This window comes from Mus musculus, chromosome 5 (genome assembly GCF_000001635.26).
Source record: "Mus musculus strain C57BL/6J chromosome 5, GRCm38.p6 C57BL/6J".
NCBI lineage: Eukaryota > Metazoa > Chordata > Mammalia > Rodentia > Muridae > Mus > Mus musculus.
In genome coordinates, this window is record NC_000071.6 from 145768213 (window position 1) to 145793514 (window position 25302).

General features: G+C 40.1%; 1 protein-coding gene across 2 annotated transcripts in view; it reads right to left on the reverse strand.

The window, feature by feature from the left end:
• Positions 1–5770: 5770 nt before the first annotated feature.
• Cyp3a44 (cytochrome P450, family 3, subfamily a, polypeptide 44) overlaps positions 5771–25302 on the reverse strand; it is a 31909-nt gene continuing 12377 nt past the window's right edge. The window contains exons 8-14 of one of the 2 annotated variants that reach the window (XR_868675.1): positions 23403–23530; positions 22438–22507; positions 20149–20309; positions 11311–11537; positions 9709–9871; positions 9127–9216; positions 6169–6228 (exon numbers count right to left, since the gene is read on the reverse strand). Coding sequence is in view for 1 of the 2 variants with exons in the window: in NM_177380.3 (NP_796354.1) it covers positions 6133–6228; positions 9709–9871; positions 11311–11537; positions 20149–20309; positions 22438–22507; positions 23403–23530 (845 nt within the window). In the remaining variant the exon portion in view is untranslated. Of the gene's footprint in view, positions 6229–9126; positions 9217–9708; positions 9872–11310; positions 11538–20148; positions 20310–22437; positions 22508–23402; positions 23531–25302 lie in introns of both variants that reach the window. The other variant, NM_177380.3, reaches the window with a different exon arrangement.

Below are 25302 nucleotides of genomic sequence, written 5' to 3' on the forward strand. Positions count from 1 at the left end.
TAGAGGGTAACAAAATCACCAGAGGAACAATCTCTAAACAAAGACAACTATAACAACTAACTCCAGAGATTGCCAGATGACGAAAAGTAAATGTAAGAATCCTACTAACAGAAACCAGGACCACTCACCATCATCAGAACCCAGAACACCCACGTTGCCCAGTCCAGGGCACCCTAACACATCTGAAAAGGTAGACCTGGATTCAAAAGCTTATCTCATGATGATGGTAGAGGACATAAAGAAGGAATTTAATAACTCAATTAAAGAAATACAGGAGAACACTGCTAAAGAGTTACAAGTCCTTAAAGAAAAACAGGAAAACACAACCAAACAGGTAGAAGTCCTTATGGAAAAACAGGAAAACACATCCAAACAGGTGATGGAAATGAACAAAACCATACTAGACCTAAAAAGGGAAGTAGACACAATAAAGAAAACCCAAAGTGAGGCAACGCTGGAGATAGAAACCCTAGGAAAGGAATCTGGAACCATACATGCCAGCATTAGCAACAGAATACAAGAGATGGAAGAGAGAATCTCAGGTGCAGAAGATATGTGCATAGAGAACATCGGCACAACAATCAAAGAGAATGGAAAATGCAAAAAGATCCTAACTCAAAACATCCAGGAAATCCAGGACACAATGAGAAGACCAAACCTACGGATGATAGGAGTGGATGAGAATGAAGATTTTCAACTCAAAGGACCAGCAAACATCTTCAACAAAATTATTGAAGAAAACTTCCCAAATCTAAAGAAAGTGATGCCCATGAACATACAAGAAGCCTACAGAACTCCAAATAGACTGGACCAAAAAAAGAAATTCCTCCCGACACATAATAATCAGAACATCAAATGCACTAAATAAAGATAGAATACTAAAAGCAGTAAGGGAAAAAGGTCAAGTAACATATAAAGGCAAGCCTATCAGAATTACACCAGATTTTTCACCAGAGATGAAAGCCAGAAGAGCCTGGACAGATGTTATACAGACACTAAAAGAACACAAATTCCAGCCCAGGCTACTATACCCAGCCAAACTCTCAATTACCATAGATGGAGAAACCAAAGTATTCCATGACAAAACTAAATTCACCCATTATCTCTCCACGAATCCAGCCCTTCAAAGAATAATAACAGAAAAAAAAAAAAAAACAATTCAAGGACGGGAACCACACCCTAGAAAAAACAAGCAGATAATCCCTCAACAAAACTAAAAGAAGAAAGCCACAAGAACAGAATGCCAACTTTAACAACAAAAATAACAGGAAGCAACAATTACTTTTCCTTAATATCTCTTAATATCACTGGTCTCAACACCCCAATAAAAAGACGTAGACTAACAAACTGGCTACACAAACAAGACCCAACATTTTGCGGCTTACAGGAAACTTATCTCAGAGAAAAAGATAGACACTACCTCAGAATGAAAGGATGGAAAACAACTTTCCAAGCAAATGGTATGAAGGAACAAGCTGGAGTAGCCATCCTAATATCTGATAAGATTGACTTCCAACCCAAAGTCATCGAAAAAGACAAGGAGGGGCACTTCATACTCATCAAAGGTAAAATACTCCAAGAGCAACTCTCAATTCTGAATATCTATGCTCCAAATACAAGGGCAGCCACATTCATTAAAGAAACTTTAGTAAAGCTCAAAGCACACATTGCACCTCACACAATAATAGTGGGAGACTTCAACACACCACTTTCACCAACGGACAGATCATGGAAACAGAAACTAAACAGGGACACAGTGAAACTAACAGAAGTGATGAAACAAATGGACTTAACAGATATCTACAGAACATTTTATCCTAAAACAAAAGGATATACCTTCTTCTCAGCACCTCATGGTACCTTCTCTAAAATTGACCGCATAATTGGTCACAAAACAAGCCTCAACATATACAAAAATATTGAAATTGTCCCATGCATCCTATCAGATCACCATGGACTAAGGCTGATCTTCAATAACAAAATAAATAATAGAAAGCCAACATTCACGTGGAAACTGAACAACACTCTTCTCAATGATACCTTGGTCAAGGAAGGAATAAAGAAAGAAATTAAGGACTTTTTGGAGTTTAATGAAAATGAAGCCACAACATACCCAAAACTATGGCACAAAATGAAAGCATTCCTAAGAGGAAAACTCATAGCTCTGAGTGCCTCCAAAAGGAAACTAGAGAGAGCACACATTAGCAGCTTGACTACACACCTAAAAGGTCTAGAAAAAAAGGAAGCAAATTCACCCAAGAGGAGTAGAAAGCAGGAAATAATCAAACTCAGGGGTGAAATCAACCAAGTGGAAACAAGAAGAACTGTTCAAAGAATCAACCAATGAAGGAACTGGTTCTTTGAGAAAATCAACAAGATAGTTAAACCCTTAGCCTGACTCACTAGGGGGCACAGGGAAAGCATCCTAATTAACAAAATCAGAAATGAAAAGGGAGACATAACAACAGATCCTGAAGAAATACAAAACACCATCAGATCCTTCTACAAAAGGCTATACTCAACAAAACTGGAAAACCTGGATGAAAAGGACAAGTTTCTAGACAGATACCAGGTACCAAAGCTAAATCAAGATCAGGTTAATGATCTCAACAGTCCTATATCCCCTAAAGAAATAGAAGCAGTCATTAATAGTCTCCCAGCCAAAAAAAGCCCAGGACCCGACGGGTTTAGTGCAGAGTTCTATCAGACTTTCAAAGAAGACCTAATTCCAGTTCTTCACAAACTATTCCACAAAATAGAAACGGAAGGTACTCTACCCAACTCATTCTATGAAGCCACAATTACTCTGATACCTAAACCACAAAAAGATCCAACAAAGATAGAGAACTTCAAAGCAATTTCCCTTATGAATATCGATGCAAAAATCCTCAATAAAGTTCTTGCTAACCGAATCCAAGAACACATCAAAACAATCATCCATCCTGACCAAGTAGTTTTAATCCAAGGGATGCAGGGATGGTTCAATATACGGAAATCCATCAATGTAATCCTTATATAAACAAACTCAAAGACAAAAACTCATGATCACCTCGTTAGATGTGGAAAAAGCATTTGACAAAATCCAACACCCATTCAGGATAAAAGTCTTGGAAAGATCAGGAATTCAAGGCCCATACCTAAACATGATAAAAGCAGTCTACAGCAAACCAGTAGCCAACATCAAAGTAAATGGTGAGAAGCTGGAAGCAATCCCACTAAAATCAGGGACTAGACAAGGCTGTCCACTCTCGCCCTACCTATTCAACATAGTACTTGAAGTCCTAGCCAGAGCAATTAGACAACAAAAGGAGATCAAGGGGATACAAATTGGAAAGGAAGAAGTCAAAATATCACTTTTTGCAGATGATATGATAGTATATATAAGTGACCCTAAAAATTCCACCAGAGAACTCCTAAGCCTGATAAACAGCTTCAATGAAGTAGCTGGATATAAAATTAACTCAAACAAGTCAATGGCCTTTCTGTACACAAAGGATAAACAGGCTGAGAAAGAAATTAAGGAAACAACACCCTTCTCAATAGTCACAAATAATATAAAATACCTTGGCGTGACTCTAACTAAGGAAGTGAAAGATCTGTATGATAAGAACTTCAAGTCTCTAAAGAAAGAAATTAAAGAAGATCTCAGAAGATGGAAAGATCTCCCAAGCTCATGGATTGGCAGGATCAACATTTCAAAAATGGCTATCTTGCCAAAAGCAATCTACAGATTCAATGCAATCCCCATCAAAATTCCAACTCAATTCTTCAACTAATTAGAAAGGGCAATCAGCAGATTCATCTGGAATAACAAAAAACTGAGGATAGCAAAAACTCTTCTCAAGGATAAAAGAACCTCTGGTGGAATCACCATGACAGACCTAAAACTGTACTACAGAGCAATTGTGATCAAAACTGCATGGTACTGGTATACTAACAGACAAGTAGACCAATGGAACAGAATTGAAGACCCAGAGATGAATCCACACACCTATGGTCACTTGATCTTTGACAAGGGAACTAAAACCATCCAGTGGAAAAAAGACAGCATTTTCAACAATTGGTGCTGGCACAACTGGTGGTTATCATGTAGAAGAATGCGAATTGATCCATTTCTATCTCCTTGTACTAAGGTCAAATCTAAGTGGATTAAGGAACTCCACATAAAACCAGAGACACTGAAACTTGTAGAGGAGAAAGTAGGGAAAAGCCTCGAAGATATGGGTACAGGGGAAAAATTCCTGAATACATCAGCAATGGCTAGTGCTGTAAAATCAAGAATCAATAAATGGGAACTCATAAAATTTCAAAGCTTCTGCAAAGCAAAAGACACCGTCAATAAGACAAAAAGGCCACCAACAGATTTGGAAAGGATCTTTACCTATCCCAAATCGGATAGGGAACTAATATCGAATATATATAAAGAACTCAAGAAGGTGGACTCCAGAAAATCAAACAACCCCATTAAAAAATGGTGCTCAGAGCTGAACAAAGAGTTTTCACCTGAGGAATACCGAATGGCAGAGAAGCACCTGAAAAAATGTTCAACATCCTTAATCATCAGGGAAATGCAAAACAAAATAACACTGAGATTCCACTTCACTCCAGTCAGAATGGCTAAGATCAAAAACTCAGTTGACAGCAGATGCTGGCGAGGATGTGGAGAAAGGGGAACACTCCTCCATTGTTGGTGGGATTGCAGGCTTGTACAACCACTCTGGAAATCAGTCTGGCGGTTCCTCAGAAAATTGGACATAGTACTACCGGAGGATCCCGCAATACCTCTCCTGGGCATATATCCAGAAGATGTCCCAACCGGGAAGAAGAACACATGCTCCACTATGTTCATAGCAGCCTTGTTTATAATAGCCAGAAGCTGGAAAGAACCCAGATGCCCCTCAACAGAGGAATGGATACAGAAAATTTGGTACATTTACACAATGGAATACTACTCAGCTATTAAAAAGAATGAATTTATGAAATTCCTAGGCAAATGGATGGACCTGGAGGGTATCATCCTGAGTGAAGTAACCCAATCACAAAGGAACTCGCACAATATGTACTCACTGATAAGTGGATATTAGCCCAGAAACTTAGTATACCCAAGATATAAGATTCAAATTGCCAAACGCATGAAATTCAAGAAGAACGAAGATCAAAGTGTGGACACTTTACCCTTTCTTAGAAATGGGAACAAAACACCCATGGAAGGAGTTACAGAAACAAAATTTGGAGCTGTGACGAAAGGATGGACCATCTAGTGATTGCCATATGCAGGGATCCATCCCATAATCAGCTTCCAAATGCTGACACCATTGCATACACTAACAAGATTTTGCTGAAAGGACCCAGGTATAGCTCTCTCTTGTGAGACTATGCCAGGGCCTAGCAAACACAAAAGTGGATGCTCACAGTCAGCTATTGGATGGATCACAGGGCCCCCAATGGAGGAGCTAGAGAACATGCTCAAAGAGCTAAAGGGATCTGCAACCCTATAGGTGGAACAACATTATGAACTAACCAGTACCCCGGAGCTCTTAACTCTAGCTGCATATGTAACAAAAGATGGCCTAGTCGGCCATCACTGCAAAGAGAGGCCCATTGGACTTGCAAACTTTATATGCCCCCGTACAGGGGAACGCCAGGGCCAAAAAGGGGGAGTGGGTGGGTAGGGGATTAGGGGTGTGTGTATGGGGGACCTTTGGGATAGCATTGAAAATGTAAACGAGGAAAATACCTAATTAAAAAAAAAACAATTCTACAACTAGAGTTGTTACAATAGCTCTCATTTTCATCAAAAATTCTTGATCAAATTACAAACACGTGGTTACTATCTAAAGATCTCAAAAGGAATTAGCAGAGACAATGAGATGTGGATAGAGATGATCCCATGAGAAACGGTGAAGGCAAATTTCCTTTGCTGTCACTGATTTATTCATCTCTTTCGTATTATATGTTAACTTGCACAGACACTGAGAAAGCTCAGTGGATGTACTGAATCTTTAACCATGAATCAAAATCAATCTATTAAGTCCATTATTCATCTGGATTTTACTCATGATGAAACTAAAGTGTCTGATGTTCTTAGACACTGCCTTCCTGAAGAACTCAGAAGAACTCCTTGAGGGAATGTCATGCTCCAGTTATAACTGCATCCCGTGGCACAACTTTTAGAACAATGGGTTTTTCTGGTTGAAGAATTCCTTGTCTGCTTAATTTCAGAGGTATCTGCAACAGGGGAAGAAAAATGTTGAGATCCAGTGAATGAATCAACAAAATCACCAAAAGTAAAGTAAAACAAACGAACAATCAAAAAAACAAACAAAATACAGTGTTTGAGATACTATGCTATGAAGGAAAAAAGAGCTGAATTCAAAGTCATATGTTTTCCCTGCCATTTTCTCCAAGCTGTCTCACTTGGATGGTGAGAGTATGCATCCAAACACACATTATGTAAAATGGTGATTGAGACTCTACTGTTTTCAGGACCTGAAACAAACTCATGCTGGTTTATATTAATATTGTGTGCTGATTTAGAGTAAAAGAAATGAGTTTCAAATAAAAATATAAATAAAAAAAAGAAATGAGTTTCACACTTTTAACCTTATTCTTAGTCTTTATGTCATATTGGTTTTTTAAGTCATAAAATGTTATTTTTGGTTTTTAAACTTGCAAGATAACCATGTGAGTATACCTGTCAATGCTATTAACAATTCTCAGCTCCAAGATCATGTATACACCTCAACAGTCAGCCCGTTTTTGGAAAGACTTCTGAAAGAAACATATGTTGCTTTTCTAGCATCTATTCTTGGCTTTCAAGGATGTGGTGAATGGGAATGTCTGACTCCATAGGGTTTTCAATAATACTTTAGCATCACACTCTTCATAATGAATGGGGAAAGTTGCGAATACACAAATCTTCTAGTCAGAGGAAAAGGAAGGGGAGTAATGTTGTCATGGAGACAGAAAAGTGTCAATTTTCAGATGACTGGAGCTTGAAAGGGCATCTTCCCTCTGCCAAGTGTACTATGGAGTCTAAAAACAAGAACCTTGTTTTGTCTGTCTAAATCCCTATGCATAATATAAATGCTTTACTGATAAAGTACTAAAATAAGTGAGTGTGGGGCAATGGGCTATGCACAGACAGCCTGGTTTCCAATTGAGTTGAGTTCTTGAAACCCAGTGAAAGCCAGTGATGATAATCTCCCCCTACATGGGACAGAAGGCCTTCCCTCATGTCTCCTGGACCCCTGGAACCTCTCAAAGTTACCACCCCCCACAGCCCCCACAACAGATGCTCTAGCTTTCACTCACTTAGACAGCGTCCCAAGCTTCTGGTCTTCTGGCTAGCCTCCTCCCCACAGTTATCTAGCAATAGCAAGATAACAACCCCACTATAAGAGGGGAATGTTTGGCCCCTTCTCTTCTCTCTCTCTCTCTCTCTCTCTCTCTCTCTCTCTCTCTCTCTCTCTCTCTCTCTCTCTCATTTTCCCCCTTCTCTGCTCTTGGCCATGGCAGGTCTCCCTCTCTTTGTACCTTTTCTCTTTCCCCTACCTTTCTAAAATAAATCTCTAAAACTATAGAGATAGACAGAGACAGGCCATAGCCACTTAGAGAGAGGGATGAAGGGAAAGAGAAAAGAGAGCTAGAGAATAAGAAAGGTAAAAGCAGAGAGAGAGAGAGAGAGAGAGAGAGAGAGAGAGAGAGAGAGAGAGAGAGAGAGAGAGAGAGAGAGAGAAAAGAGAGGAGGTAAAAGTTTAGAGAGTAAGTGAGCTTAGAGATAGAGAGCAAGGAGGGGCCAAAGAGCCCCTCTTATAGTGGGCTTGTTATCTTGCTTTTGCTAGGTAACTGTGTGGAGGAGGCTAGCCAGAAGGCCAGAAACTTGGGACATTGTCTACATGGCTGAAAGCCACAGCTTCTCCTGTGGGGAATATGGGGGCAGTAACTTTGTCAGGATCCAGGGGTCCAGGAGACATGAGGGAATGCCTGCTGTCTAATGTAGGTGTAGATTACCACCACCAGGTCTCAGTGGGGTTCAAGACCTCAAATCAACTGGAGACCAGGCTTTCTGTGCATAGCTCACTACCCCACAAGTGAGGATGTAAGTAAATAAAGCTATACAACTGCCTTTAGGAAAAGATCAAAGAATAAACACTTCTGTCCCTTTGTCCAGAAAAAATTCCAACCAATAAAGTGGAGACACTCTAAATACACGAGTCCTGTAATATTAGCCATGCTTTTTACATGAAACAAGAACAAGTTATTGAGGACAATGCAATGTACATACTTTTACTAAATGTCTTATTTTATTTTTTTATAATTATAAGTACTATACACATGATATGGATTGAGGCATACAAAAAGATGTACAACTAAATATTTGCATAAATTGTACTAATTTTTAAATTAATGTTTTTACTAAATATTATAACTGTAAACCATACTTTCAAACATTTACCAGGTTGTCAATATGAAAACTATCCTCAAAAAACTGTTTAGAGTTTGTGGAAGGAATAATTCATCCTGCAGGACCCAAAAGTTGAACATGGAGTAAATAAGGACAGAAACCTAAGAGGAAGATTCACTTAGAGAGTGAAGAAGAACTTGAAGTATGAGAGCAAAATAAAAGGGCAAATAGACAGCTACCTATTTTTAGAGCAGGGTTCCTGAAAAATGAGCCACAATCAACAAGATGTCCCATAAGGGTGAAATTCACCATAATAAGCAACTTTTTAAAGACTTATAGTTTATTTATGAGTGTTTTCTCTGCACTTTGTATATATACCATGTGAGAATTCTCAAGAAGCCATAGTGGGCCATGAGAGTCACTAGAACTGGACTTACAAATAGTTGTGCGCCACCATGTGGGTATTGGAAACTGAACTCATGTTGTTTTCAAGAGCAGCAGGTGCTCTTAACTATTGAGCCAGCTAATGAGACCAATCCCTTGTCATTATTTTAGAATAATGATTCTCTGCTGGGCATGACATGGGAAATCAGAAATGAGCTTTAAAAGCCACTCTGTGAGTGAGATGTTTTAGGACTTCAGAAATGGCAAGGTATCTTGAGTTTCTGGTTTCTTTTTGAGACACATGGCCCATGTTGGCTTCAAACTCACTAACTGACCAAAAATTTCTTCAAATTCTGATCCTCTAGCCTCTATCTTCTGAGTGAAGGTCTTGCAGGTATGTACTACCAGAGCTTGTTCATTTACTTCTGTGGACAAGAAACAGAGATTTATTCACAACCAGTAGGCATTTTGCCAAATGAGATCATTCCAGACCCCATGTATGAGTTTTAAAGCTCTTCTGTAACTCTAATGTACATACTACTAGTTGAGAAGAAGTGAGAAGAGGGCTTCTGTGAGCTCTAAAAGGAGAGGGAAACAAACAACAAACATTGAAGAGATGACCATTGTACCTCTGAAAGGTACATGACATACCCAATCTCCAAAGGACATGACTAGAATTTTCAACGGAATGCATGGAATCTTGTCTCACTAGCCTACTCTGACTCTTCATAATGCTAAGTTTCATTCTATACAGACATAAAATAAAAGGCTCCTTAGGTAACACAAGAAGAAATAGCTCATTTGATCAGAAAACAAATAAATAAACCTCAAACATTCATTATTATTTTTATATACAGAACCTTCAATTGGAAAAAGCCTCCCATAAAACACTATATAGCCATAGTTTTCTCACTTACCTGTGTTTCCTGACAAGGCTGGAAGGAAAAGTTCTGCAGAACTTTAGTGACAGCAAGTTTCATATTCATGAGAGCAAACCTCATGCCAATGCAGTTCCTGGGTCCAATTCCAAAGGGCAGATATACGTAAGGATCAATGCTGCCCTTGTTCTCCTTGCTGAACCTGGAGGCACAGTAAATGACTAGTTTGCAGAGGATAAAAACATAAGAGCTGCACATGTGAAGTTTCCTTTGACATATATCCAGTAACACACAGGTAGTTTGGGAAAGGTTTATTGAATTTCTACTTGCAGGTATTTGACTATGAGAATATTCCACTAAAGTTTCTTTCAAAACCCCTTCCTTATAAGATTTTCCATATGGTTGAGATAAGATAAATGCCATTTGAAAAACTGCATTATGGTTTGGGTACACACTAGTGTGATAGTGGTATTATGGGGTAGGGGAAACCAACCATTTTCTGATTGGTTAGAGAGCCAGTTATCTGGGGAAATTAATGCCTAGCACTGAAAATTTGTTAAAAGTCCTAGTGCTGCAGAAATCATAGAGAAGAATGTGGTGATGTTTTGCTAAGTCAACATGGTACCAAAATGCCTTTTTGATATTTATCTTTATACACAAAAATTAGTGCTGATTTCAGCTTAGTTCAGAAAGCTTCAGTTTTCAGTGAGACACAGCACAGAAACTCATTATTGGTTATAGTGCTGAAAAGTGGTGGTGGAGTGCTCAGACCCACCCAGGCTCAGGAAATATTACAGAAAGGGGGGAAGAAGAAATGTCAGAGACAGGGTATAGAATGAATGTTGGGAAGTACTATCTTCTGGATATCGCACACCCATTGCACTCATGCTTTCACAGCATCTGTGAACACCTATACAAGACTGGACACATCATAATTGTATTATGGGAGGGAAATAAAGTTCATGAGATGCCACCTCGCTAAGGAGCTGTTGACAATAAATGCTTAGAGGATGATGGAGGAGTTTTTCTTTAATGGTGCAGCCACTGGTGAGTCGATCATTCTCCAAGATATAACCCCTACATCTATGTGTATGCAAACAACCCTAAGTAAACTCACAAGTCACAAAAATCCAAATATATATATAAATACAGGAATAAGACAGGTTGAAGACAGACAGGGATTCCACATGAGTGTGAGGGAGAAGAGACAGGACAATGTGAGGTGAAAATGACCAGAATTCAATATCCATTGATGAAACATTTAAAAAAGAAAAAGAACCAAGAAATGAACTATACCTTTAGACACTAAAAATCCATTTGGGATGATGCTGTATTCCAACTCTGAAAATACACACTATTTTAACTGGAGAAAAAATGGGTTCCTGCCCCAAACTTAAGTTAACTTAAGTGGATCATTAACTACTTGAAAAAGAAGGAGGTAAAGATTCTTTGTGTAATGAGTTAGACTTTCTGCCAGTCGCACCTCCCCTCTCCTCTCTTTTCTTCTCTTTCTCTGCCATTCTCCTCACACAATGCAAATGTATGGAAAATCATACTTAGATCATCTTCCTATGAGAGACATCATATTATACACAGGCTTGCTGAGTATAGAGTGTGTTCCTGCTCCTGAGGTTCTAGTACCTTTCAGGTTGGAATTCTTCAGGGTCTGGCCAGTGCTGTGGGTCATGGTGAAGAGCATAAGATGGAATCATCACCATTGACCCTTTGGGGATATACACACCATTGAGTTCAACATCTTTCTTACAGACTCTCTCAAGTCTAGTAACAATGGGATATAATCTGAGGGTTTCATTAAGCACCATATCCAGGTATTCCATCTCCATCACAGTATCACAGGTGGGAGTTGCCTGGGAAGAAAGAAAAAAGATTTGCGGTGCAATTTTAATTTAATTTTCAACTGTGTCTAGTGTTGAGTTCTCAGCATCCCCAAAGTCAAGTTTAGCAGCTCAAAGGACTTAGTTAGTACTTATAATTCATTTTAAAAGGTTTCTAAGCACACAAGCCCCTTCCGCTCTTCTCGAGCCCCGGGCTACCTTGCTAGCACAGTCTCGCCCAACACCCGCAAGGGCCCACACAGGACTCCCCACGGGATCCTAAGACCTCTGGTGAGTGGAACACAGCGCCTGCCCCAATCCAATTGCGCGGAACCTGAGACTGCGGTACATAGGGAAGCAGGCTACCTGGGTCTGACCTGGGGCACAAGCCTCTTCTGCTCCACTCGAGCCCCGGGCTACCTTGCCAGCAGAGTCTTGCCCAACAGCTGCAAGGGCCCCCACAAGACTTCCCACGGGATCCTAAGACCTCTGGTGAGTGGAACACAGCGCCTGCCCCAATCCAATCGCACGGAACCTGAGACTGCGGTACATAGGGAAGCAGGCTACCTGGGCCTGACCTGGGGCACAAGCCTCTTCTGCTCCACTCGAGCCCCGGGCTACCTTGCCAGCAGAGTCTTGCCCAACAGCTGCAAGGGCCCCCACAAGACTTCCCACGGGATCCTAAGACCTCTGGTGAGTGGAACACAGCGCCTGCCCCAATCCAATCGCGCTGAACCTGAGACTGCGGTACATAGGGAAGCAGGCTACCCGGGCCTGATCTGGGGCACAAGCTTCTTCTGCTCCACTCAAGCCCCGGGCTACCTTGCCAGCAGTCTCGCCCAACACCCGCAAGGGCCCACACAGGATTCCCCATGGGATCCTAAGACCTCTGGTGAGTGGAACACAGCGCCTGCCCCAATCCAATCGCGCGGAACCTGAGACTGCGGTACATAGGGAAGCAGGCTACCCGGGCCTGATCTTGGGCACAAGCCCCTTCTGTTCCACTCGAGCCCCGGGCTACCTTGCCAGCGGAGTCGCCTGACACCCGCAAGGGCCCACACAGGATTCCACACGGGATCCTAAGACCTCTAGTGAGTGGAACAGAACTTCTGCCCGGAGTCTGGTTTGAACACCAGATATCTGGGTACCTTCCCTGTAAGAAGAGAGCTTGCCTGCAGAGAATACTCTGCCCACTGAAACTAAGGAGAGTGCTACCCTCCAGGTCTGCTTATAGAGGCTAACAGAGTCACCTGAAGAACAAGCTCTTAACAGTGACAACTAAAACAGCTAGCTTCAGAGATTACCAGATGGCAAAAGGCAAACGTAAGAATCCTACTAACAGAAATCAAGACCACTCACCATCATCAGAACGCAGCACTCCCACCCCACCTAGTCCTGGGCACCCCAACACAACCGAAAATCTAGACACAGATTTAAAAACATTTCTCATGATGATGATAGAGGACATCAAGAAGGACTTTCATAAGTCACTTAAAGAATTACAGGAGAGCACTGCTAAAGAGTTAAAGGCCCTTAAAGAAAAGCAGGAAAACACAGCCAAACAAGTAGAAATCATTAAAGAAAAACAGGAAAACACATCCAAACAGGTAATGGAAATGAACAAAACCATACTAGAACTAAAAAGGGAAGTAGACACAATAAAGAAAACCCAAAGCGAGGCAACGCTGGAGATAGAAACCCTAGGAAAGAGATCTGGAACCATAGATGCAAGCATCAGCAACAGAATACAAGAAATGGAAGAGAGAATCTCAGGTGCAGAAGATTCCATAGAGAACATCGACACAACAGTCAAAGAAAATACAAAAATGCAAAAGGATCCTAACTCAAAACATCCAGGTAATCCAGGACACAATGAGAAGACCAAACCTACAGATAATAGGAATTGATGAGAATGAAGATTTTCAACTTAAAGGGCCAGCTAATATCTTCAACAAAATAATAGAAGAAAACTTCCCAAACATAAAAAAGAGATGCCCATGATCATACAAGAAGCCTACAGAACTCCAAATAGACTGGACCAGAAAAGAAATTCCTCCCGACACATAATAATTAGAACAACAAATGCACTAAATAAAGAAAGAATATTAAAAGCAGTAAGGGAGAAAGGTCAAGTAACATATAAAGGAAGGCCTATCAGAATTACACCAGACTTTTCACCAGAGACTATGAAAGCCAGAAGAACCTGGACAGATGTTATACAGACACTAAGAGAACACAAATGCCAGCCCAGGCTACTATACCCGGCCAAACTCTCAATTACCATAGATGGAGAAACCAAAGTATTCCACGACAAAACCAAATTCACACAATATCTTTCCACGAATCCAGCCCTTCAAAGGATAATAACAGAAAAGAAGCAATACAAGGACGGAAATCACGCCCTAGAACAAGCAAGAAAGTAATCACTCAACAAACCAAAAAGAAGACAGCCACAAGAACAGAATGCCAACTCTAACAACAAAAATAAAAGGATGCAACAATTACTTTTCCTTAATATCTCTTAATATCAATGGACTCAATTCCCCAATAAAAAGACATAGACTAAAAGACTGGCTACACAAACAGGACCCAGCATTCTGCTGCTTACAGGAAACCCATCTCAGGGAAAAAGACAGACACTACCTCAGAGTGAAAGGCTGGAAAACAATTTTCCAAGCAAATGGACTGAAGAAAAAAGCTGGAGTAGCCATTTTAATATCGGATAAAATCGACTTCCAACCCAAAGTTATCAAAAAAGACAAGGAGGGACACTTCATACTCATCAAAGGTAAAATCCTCCAAGAGGAACTCTCAATTCTGAATATCTACGCACCAAATGCAAGGGCAGCGACATTCATTAAAGAAACTTTAGTAAAGCTCAAAGCACACATTGCACCTCACACAATAATAGTGGGACACTTCAACACACCACTTTCTTCAATGGACAGATCGTGGAAACAGAAACTAAACAGGGACACAGTGAAACTAACAGAAGTTATGAAACAAATGGACCTGACAGATATCTACAGAACATTTTATCCTAAAACAAAAGGATATACCTTCTTCTCAGCACCTCATGGGACCTTCTCCAAAATTGAACATATAATTGGTCACAAAACAGGCCTCAACAGATACAAAAATATTGAAATTGTCCCATGTATCCTATCAGACCACCATGGCCTAAGACTGATCTTCAATAACAACATAAATAATGGAAAGCCAACATTCACGTGGAAACTGAATAACACTCTTCTCAATGATACCTCGGTCAAGGAAGGAATAAAGAAAGAAATTAAAGACTTTTTAGAGTTTAATGAAAATGAAACCACAACGTACCCAAACCTATGGGACAGAATGAAAGCATTTCTAAGAGGGAAACTCATAGCTCTGAGTGCCTCCAAGAAGAAACGGGAGAGAGCACATACTAGCAGCTTGACAACACATCTAAAAGCCCTAGAAAAAAAGGAAGCAAATTCACCCAAGAGGAGTAGACGGCAGGAAATAATCAAACTCAGGGGTGAAATCAACCAAGTGGAAACAAGAAGAACTATTCAAAGAATTAACCAAAGAGGAGTTGGTTCTTTGAGAAAATCAACAAGATAGATAAACCCTTAGCTAGACTCACTAAAGGGCACAGGGACAAAATCCTAATTAACAAAATCAGAAATGAAAAGAAAGACATAACAACAGATCCTGAAGAAATCCAAAACACCATCAGATCCTCCTACAAAAGGCTATACTCAACAAAACTGGAAAACCTGGACGAAATGGACAAATTTCTGGACAGATACCAGGTACCAAAGTTGAATCAGGATCAAGTTGACCGTCTAAACAGTCCCATATCACCTAAAGAAATAGAAGCAGTTATTGATACTCTCCCAGCCAAAAAAAGCCCAGGACCAGACGGGTTTAGTGCAGAGTTCTATCAGACCTTCAAAGAAGATCTAATTCCAGTTCTGCACAAACTATTTCACAAAATAGAAGTAGAAGGTACTCTACCCAACTCATTTTATGAAGCCACTATTACTCTGATACCTAAACCACAGAAAGACCCAACAAAGATAGAGAACTTCAGATCAATTTCTCTTATGAATATCGATGCAAAAATCCTCAATAAAATTCTCGCTAACCGAATCCAAGAACACATTAAAGCAATCATCCATCCTGACCAAGTAGGTTTTATTCCAGGGATGCAGGGATGGTTTAATATACGAATATCCATCAATGTAATCCATTATATAAACAAACTTAAAGACAAAAACCACATGATCATCTCGTTAGATGCAGAAAAAGCATTTGACAAGATCCAACACCCATTCATGATAAAAGTTTTGGAAAGATCAGGAATTCAAGGCCCATACCTAAACATGATAAAAGCAATATACAGCAAACCAGTAGCCAACATCAAAGTAAATGGAGAGAAGCTGGAAGCAATCCCACTAAAATCAGGGACTAGACAAGGCTGCACACTTTCTCCCTACCTTTTCAACATAGTACTTGAAGTATTAGCCAGAGCAATTCGACAACAAAAGGAGATCAATGGGATACAAATTGGAAAAGAGGAAGTCAAAATATCACTTTTTGCAGATGATATGATAGTATATATAAGTGACCCTAAAAATTCTACCAGAGAACTCCTAATCCTGATAAACAGCTTCGGTGAAGTAGCTGGATATAAAATAAACTCAAACAAGTCAATGGCCTTTCTCTATACAAAGAATAAACAGGCTGAGAAAGAAATTAGGGAAACAACACCCTTCTCAATAGTCACAAATAATATAAAATATCTTGGCGTGACTCTAACTAAGGAAGTGAAAGATCTGTATGATAAAAACTTCAAATCTCTGAAGAAAGAAATTAAAGAAGATCTCAGAAGATGGAAAGATCTCCCATGCTCATGAATTGGCAGGATCAACATTGTAAAAATGGCTATCTTGCCAAAAGCAATCTACAGATTCAATGCAATCCCCATCAAAATTCCAACTCAATTCTTCAACGAATTGGAAGGAGCAATTTGCAAATTCGTCTGGAATAACAAAAAAACCTAGGATAGCTTAAAGTCTTCTCAAGGATAAAAGAACTTCTGGTGGAATCACCATGACAGACCTAAAGCTTTACTACAGAGCAATTGTGATAAAAACTGCATGGTACTGGTATAGAGACAGACAAGTAGACCAATGGAATAGAATTGAAGACCCAGAAATGTACCCACACACCTATGGTCACTTTATCTTCCACAAGGGAGCTAAAACCATCCAGTAGAAGAAAGACAGCATTTTCAACAAGTGGTGCTGGCACAACTGGTTGTTATTCTGTAGAAGAATGGGAATCGATCCATACTTATCTCCTTGTCAATCTAAGTAGATCAAGGAACTTCACATAAAACCAGAGACACTGAAACTTATAGAGGAGAAAGTGGGGGAAAAGCCTTGAAAATATGGGCACAGGGGAAAAATTCCTGAACAGAACAGCAATGGCTTGTGCTGTAAGATCGAGAATTAACAAATGGGACCTAATGAAACTCCAAAGTTTTTGCAAGGCAAAAGACACAGTCAATAATACAAAAAGACCACCAACAGATTGAGAAAGGATCTTTACCTATCCTAAATCAGATAGGGAACTAATATCCAACATATATAAAGAACTCAAGAAGATGGACTTCAGAAAATCAAATAACCCCATTTAAAAATGGGGCTCAGAACTGAACAAAGATTTCTCACCTGAGGAATACCGAATGGCAGAGAAGCACCTGAAAAAATGTTCAACATCCTTAATCATCAGGGAAATGCAAATCAAAACAACCCTGAGATTCCACCTCACACCAGTCAGAATGGCTAAGATCAAAAATTTAGGTGACAGCAGATGCTGGCGTGGATGTGGAGAAAGAGGAAAACTCCTCCATTGTTGGTGGGATTGCAGGCTTGTACAACCACTCTGGAAATCAGTCTGGTGGTTCCTCAGAAAATTGGACATAGTACTACCAGAGGATCCCGCAATACCACTCCTGGGCATATATCCAGAAGATGCCCCAACTGGTAAGAAGGACACATGCTCCACTATGTTCATAGCAGCCTTATTTATAATAGCCCGAAGCTGGAAAGTACCCAGATGCCCCTCAACAGAGGAATGTATACAGAAAATGTGGTACATCTACACAATGGAGTACTACTCAGTTATTAAAAAGAATGAATTTATGAAATTCCTAGGCAAATGGATGGACCTGGAGGGCATCATCCTGAGTGAGGTAACACATTCACAAAGGAACTCACACAATATGTACTCAGTGATAAGTGGATATTAGCCCCAAACCTAGGATACCCAAGATATAAGATACAATTTGCTAAACACATGAATTTCAAGAAGAATGAAGACTGAAGTGTGGACACTATGCCCCTCCTTAGAATTGGAAACAAAACACCCATGGAAGGAGTCACAAAGACAAAGTTTGGAGCTGAGATGAAAGGATGGACCATGTAGAGACTGCCATATCCAGGGATCCACCCCATAATCAGCATTCAAATGCTGACACCATTGCATATACTAGCAAGATTTTATCGAAAGGACCCAGATGTAGCTGTCTCTTGTGAGACTATGCCGGGGCCTAGCAAACACAGAAGTGGATGCTCACAGTCAGCTAATGGATGGATCACAGGGCTGCCAATGGAGGAGCTAGAGAAAGTACCCAAGGAGCTAAAGGGATCTGCAATCCTATAGGTGGAACAACATTATGAACTAACCAGTACCCCGGAGCTCTTGACTCTAGCTGTATATGTATCAAAAGATTGCCTAGTCGGCCATCACTGGAAAGAGAGGCCCATTGGACATGCAAACTTTATATGCCCCAGTACAGGGGAACGCCAGGGCCAAAAAGGGGGAGTGGGTGGGTAGGGGAGTGGGGGTGGGTGGGTATGGGGGACTTTTGATATAGCACTGGAAATGTAAATGAGCTAAATACCTAATAAAAATGGAAAAAATTTAATAAAAAAATTAAAATAAAAGGTTTCTAAGATTGTTTTAATTCATATGTGTAGATATTTTGCTTGTATATGTTTATGCACACCATATATGTACAGTGCCCACAGAAGCAAAAAGAGGGTATCAGATCTCCTGCAACCAGAGTTAGAGTAGTTGAAAGCCGTCATTTTCATGCTGGGACTCAAATGTTAATGGATCCTATTGCAGAGCACAAGTGTTCTTAACCATTGTGCCATCTCTCAAGCTCCTTACAAATGGAATGACTGTCACTGGAGGCCTGGAAGATGCTCAATTAGGGAAGAGTCTACTATGAAAGCCTAAGGACGAGAGTTCAGATACAAATCATTATAAAGCCTGACACAGTGGCACCCATTTCTAATTCCAGCAGTAGGTAGACTGAGACAGGTTTTGCCTGGTTCGCATTGGCTAGACAACCCAATCCATTCCATAAGCTCCAGGTTTGGTGAGAGAGCCTGTATCATAAAACATGGCGGAAAGTGGTTTAGAAATGTACACAATGTAGGTCTATGACCTATACACACACATATGCACACAAACATATACATAGAGAGGTGGGATGATTTAAACACCAAGGCTCACACCTTGGCTTTTTCTACTATAACCATAAAGAGATAGGGGAAATAATGGCACAGAGTTGAGTAAACCCACACGGATTAATCTAGGCCAAGGTTAGCCTCTCTCAGTATTCAGCAGGGACAACATGGCAGAACTAGCACTATCATAGAATCATTTAGAGAGTTATATGTTAAATTCATATCTTTAACATCACACAGGTTGTGTGCATGTTGCTTGCTTGGTATTCTTGTGGTTCTAGATAACAGACATACCAGGCCCAGCTCTGTGTCACAACAACCTTCTATTGCCATGAAAGTCTTTATTGCCCATTTCTCCATATGTGTCATGTTCATGATAATTTCTAAATGGTTCTGGGAAAAACCAGTGCTGTGCTCTTGTTACAAATTATGAAGCATTGCTCAGACAGATCAGAGAGCAAAGGTGTCTGCCATTGAGCCTACTGACCTGATTTGGACTCTTAAAACTCAAGCAGCAGAAAGAGAACAAATTCCTTCAGGTTATCCTTTGACCTCCACTCACATGCTGCAGCACACATGACCCTGTACATTTATACACTAATACGCATATATAAGTACACATATATGTACATACATACATACATATATGTAAAGAAAAAAATCACTAGAATCGGAAGGTTGGCTCAGTGATGTGAATGGTTACTCACTCACTCACTCACACAAAATTCATACAGAGAAAAAAATACATATACACCGCCACACACAACATACACACACTCCCCCTCACTCACACAGTGTTTGTCTCTTCCTCACACACAGAGACTCTCTTTCTCTCTCTGTCTCACACACAGGCACACACTCTCTCACACACACATATACACAAAAACTTTCTCTCTATCCCCCTCTCCCTGATTCTCACACACACTCTCTCCATTCTGCTCTCTGTCTCTCTGACTCTCTCTGTCTCTGTCTCTGTCTGTCGCTTTCTCTCTTTCACAGACACACACACACACACACACACACACACACACACACAGACACACACACCATTGCAAGTGACCAAATTGTGTCTTTGTTGACAATTTCTCATTTTCCCTTCTACACCATTATCTCACCTTATTGGGCAGAGCCTTATCGATCTCTGCCTGCAGTTTCTTCTGGATATCAGGGTGAGTGGCCAAACAATACAAGGTGAAGGAAAGTGTGCTACTGGTGGTTTCATACCCAGCAGAAATAAAGATAATTGACTGGACTGTGATCTCCATGTTAGAAAAGGCTGAAAGTAAGAATACATTTTAGGTGAGTCAGTCATGATGTGCTATCACAGATGAGATGAGGAGAAAATCAAATGAGTCCCCATTTACCTGGACAGACTATGGAAATGCTGTTCAGTCACACTGAGACTGTCATCACCATGACAGCAAATGACACATCCAGAAAAAGAAAAGAAAGCTACAGGCAGGTTGTCCTAGTGTTTCTGCTGACTCTCACAATCCTCCGTGGGCAGTTTCAAGATATGAATATTCATGTTTGTAAATTTTATTTTAATTTATGGGTATTTCTGTTTGTGTGTATCTGTGTGGAGGGTGCCACATGTGTGGGGAGGGTGTCCATGGAGGTCAGAAACCCCTAGAGAAGCAGTTATAGAAGGTCCCCGGTATAGGTTGAGATATTTTAAATTTTCATTTATTTATGTGTGTTTGTCCAGGGAGGCCAGAAGATGGCATTGGAGTCTACAAATGTACAGGCAGTAGTACATCTTCTACCATGAGTGCTTTAATCCTATTGTTTGCAAATTTTAGCTCCCATTTAGTGTAAGTGCTTGCTACTAAACTGACACTGGACTATAAATTCACAATTGGTGCCTATTTTAAAAGTGAATAATTATTTTAGCAAACAAAAACTAAACAGAAGGACTGAGATGTTGTCAGTAGATGGCGGTACTTCCCTAGTGTTCGTGAAGCCTTGGGTTCAGTCCCCAGCACTTTGTGAATCAAGTGTGACAATGTCTATATTCTTGTTTACACTGGAAGATTGACAGGAAAGAAAACAGCCAGTGATGGAAAAATTCTACATGTCTGTAGTCTCAGGAGTTAAAGGTCATTCTCAGGCACATTGTGAATGTATATCAGCCTGTGCTACATAGGAGCCTGTAGCAAAAGGAGGAGGAGGTATAAAAGAACTTGAAGTTAGCTGATCACGTCAAAGGGTTTCAAGTGGGCAGATAGGAAAGGGCTTGAAACACAAAGTACCTGCCACTTTAAATATTAAACATGGGGACACACTACATATAAGCAAGTGAGTGTATGGGAAACAATCAGATATGTAAGAATGGAAGACTCCCTTTCCATTAGTTACTGGTGCACATCTATAGACTAAAATCTGGAACTGGAATGCTATCAGTCATGATGATAATAATGATTATAAATTAAAAAATTACCACAAATGGGAGGCTAGAAAAATGACTCAATGGGTAAACCAGAGTTTGAGTCCTCACTCCCCATGTAAAAAGTCAGGTGGGGCAGCACATACTTTTAACCACAACACTGTGGATTGTAGGGACCTATTGGCAGTCAACTTTGTCGTGGGCTTAAAAAAAAGACCCTGTCTCAAGGAAATGAGTCAGAGAGAGATTGATAAGACACTGGTGGATGCCTTCATCTTTTCTGTGTACATACACCTAAAAGTGTGCACTTATGAACATACTCTGGCACATACATGTACTACACAAAGAAGATAAAAATCTGTAAGTGAGAATTTTATGTGTTTTTGAGATAGGGTTTTTCTGTGTAGCCATGCCTATCATGGAATCTGATGTAGACCAGGTTGGCCTTGAACTCACAGAGATCCACCTGCCTCTGCCTCCCAAGTACAAGGATTAAAGGCATGCTCCATCACTGCCCAACTATGAGTGGTTTTAAATACTTAAAAGAATGAAAAGGACAAATCCATTTGTACAAAGAGGCTTTCTCCAGAAGCTACTTATACATCACACAATGAAGTCTATCTTTACCATGGATTAGGCTAGAGAACACGTACGTGTTCAACAGGGGTCCCAGAGAACTTCAACACCACTTGGGTCCATGCCCCTGATTGGATGTTTAGACACAGATGTCTAGGCTGAGCTCTGAGATTTTGTGCCGGGAAAGACACAATCAGCACATGTGCTCACCCAGGTAACAGACAGAACACTGGAAATGTCCATGATGGCCACCCTTCCTGTTAGGAGTAAACTTTTGCCCATGTGAATCCAGAATATTCCATGTTGATAATAGACATGCCTGTCTTTCAGCAAATCAACAGTGTTTTCCCTCTACCTAGAAAAACCTCCTCGCATATTTTCTGAGCAACCCACCTGGTCCCCAAGAGTTTCCTTGTCTATAGACCAGGAAGGGCTTGCTTACCTTTATGAGAGTCTTTGTCTTTGGAATTATTATGAGAATTCATCATCAGCTGAAGAAAATCCACTCGGTGCTAGAAGCAGAGAGAGAGGTTACAAAAATGGAAGGTCAATGGTAAGTTCAAAGGTCAGAAGTGGATCACAAGTGCAGAACCTTAATTCTCTCCCTCTGAGAAGGTGGTTCCCTCAAATTCACAACTGTGGCTATGGTTATATGGTTAGAGTCATTAAGGAACAAAAGTAAGAGTGGACTAATTAGGAAGAATCTAGTTTCCACATCATCCAATTTTACAATAAATTACAATAGATAAAATTTTAAACAAGAACTTTTATTCTCTAAAAATGTTTTTGAAAGAGATGAAAATATTATCCCCCCCTTTTGATCATTTTTATTTGTTATTGAAGTTTCATACTCATACTCAATCAGATATGGTCATCTCCACCCCAATGTTTCCTCCAAACAATTCCTTCTATACTGTCTGTAACATTTCTTCCTCCACACTCCATGCCCTCTTCTTAGTCACCCACTATGTCCAACTAGTGTTGTGCATATGTGAATGGCTATGAGGCCATCCAATGCCTCATGGGAAACCTACCTATGTTCACACCCTCCACCCACAGCTATGAACTGGCAATTGACCCTGAGCAAAGAGCACTGCATACAGAGATCCTCTCCCATCCTCACTGGAGTTCTGACAGTCTTGACCTTGTTCAGGTCTAGCACCATGCCAATTTTTTTTCAGTCCTAATGCAGGATGTTCTAGCTTTCATCCCTATTGCTAAGGATTCATTTCTAGATTATTCTCAACCAACTTGTTAAAACTCCAACTTCTCCTCTATGAGAAAACATGAATATATTTTCTCTCTCTAAACATAGCCTTTTTTATCTGCCACTAGCATACAGCTTATTTGTTCACAGCCCAACATGTTATCAAACTTTGAAACTCTCATGAAACCACCACCTTTTACCTTCTGATTAGAATCCAGGCGGCTTTCCTGCATTCTGTCCACAAATTTTTTGAAAAATTCTATTGAATCATTTGGGAACATGCAGATATTTAACATCTCATATACTGGTGTCAGTAATGGAAAAAGTACTAGAAAAGAAAAAAGATAAGTTTTAATTGAAATGGAAAATTTATTTAAAAAATCATGAAGCAATCTCTAGAATAAATGACCAGTGTAGCAAACAGAAGTGATTCTCTCTGTGAACTTGGTCACACTGGGTCAGCACAATACTTCTCCTTCTGTGCTATGTAGTAGCCAAAGCTGTGGACTGACTCTTAAATTTAACTCTGCTCCTGGAGTTCATTTGGATTCAGAAAGAAAATTCAGGAGCCACTAAGATGGATCAATAGCACAAGTTTCTCCAGGCAAGCCTAAAACCTGAGTTTGATCGATGGATCCCACTCCGTAGAAGGAAAGAACCAAATGCTGTTAGCTGTCCTCTGATCTCCACATGACACACAATCACCAAGGCATTTGCATGTGCATGTACACCCACATGAACAGTCAAGGCTACACAGAGAACCCCTTCTCAGAAAAAGAAAAAAGAAAAACCCAAGCTAAAAGACAGGTAACAAAAAAGCAGGAAGAATTAAAGATCACATACTTTCCCATACTTCCAGATTCTAGCCTCTATGAATAAATATGTATAAAGGTCTAAATATATTTATCCTACAATGCTTAAAAGGAGAAACAGAGGATACTAGGTGACAAGGATGAAATGTAGGCATAGGGACACATGAGCTGTGTATGGAAATATATTTGATAGGGAAAGTATTAAAACCCCAAATAACACACCATGGTTAATTGTACCCAGAATATATATACAAAACCCCCAACAATTGGCACTCTCAGAAGAGCTAGGTTTTATTCCCACCATCCACATGGCTGCTCTCAACCAACTGTAATTTAAATACAAGTGGATTCAAGACTCCATTATGGCCTCTTTAGGCACTGCATGCATGCAGGTAGTACACCCATACACAGAAAACAAAAATAAAAAAATCTTATAAAAAATTATTAAGCAATTAAGCTATGTATGAGAATACCTAGCCAGGAAGTAGTAGTGCTTGCCTTAATCCCTGCACTCAAAAGGCAGGGGCAGGTTGAGCCTATTCTACAGAGTGAGTTCTGAGATACCCAAAGATAGACAGAAAAAACTCTGATCCTAAAAATTGAGAGAGAGACAGAGAGAGAGAGAGAGACAGACAGACAGACAGACAGACAGACAGACAGACAGACAGACAGAGACAGATAGAGACAGAGAGAAACAGAGAGAGACAGAGAGAGACAGAGGGACAGAGAGACAGAGACAGAGACAGAAAGGAAGAAGATCTAAAATCATATATTAAAATGTCTAAGACCTGTGTTTATGGCAGATAGTTATGTGTACAGTAGCCAGATCTACTATAGACAATGTATGTTCAGTTGCTTAATACGTTAAAAATTCAGTTACTTTTTGACTCAGCAATGCTGATTCTAAATATAACCCCTCAAACATAAAACTAAATACTTAAACATAATCTAGTTTATGAAGGCTCATGGCAGAGAAATTCATGGCAAACATGTGAGACTAACTTCCATGTCCATAAAAAGATAGGGAGAATAAATTACTCATGGACACAGGACATGGTGACACTTGATCCATTTAATATAGTGCTAAATAAAAGAGGAATGTCACAGAGACAAGATAGTCTATGATCCCATTGATGTTTAATGTCCAGAATAAACAGTTACAGAGCAAGTGAACTGGTTCTTGCTTAGGTCAATATTGCTTGAAAGTTACAACATGGCTAGAACAAAGTCCTATTTGATTGAACATGTTTATGGGTCAGGGTGCCTTCAGTAAATGCTGATCCCAAAG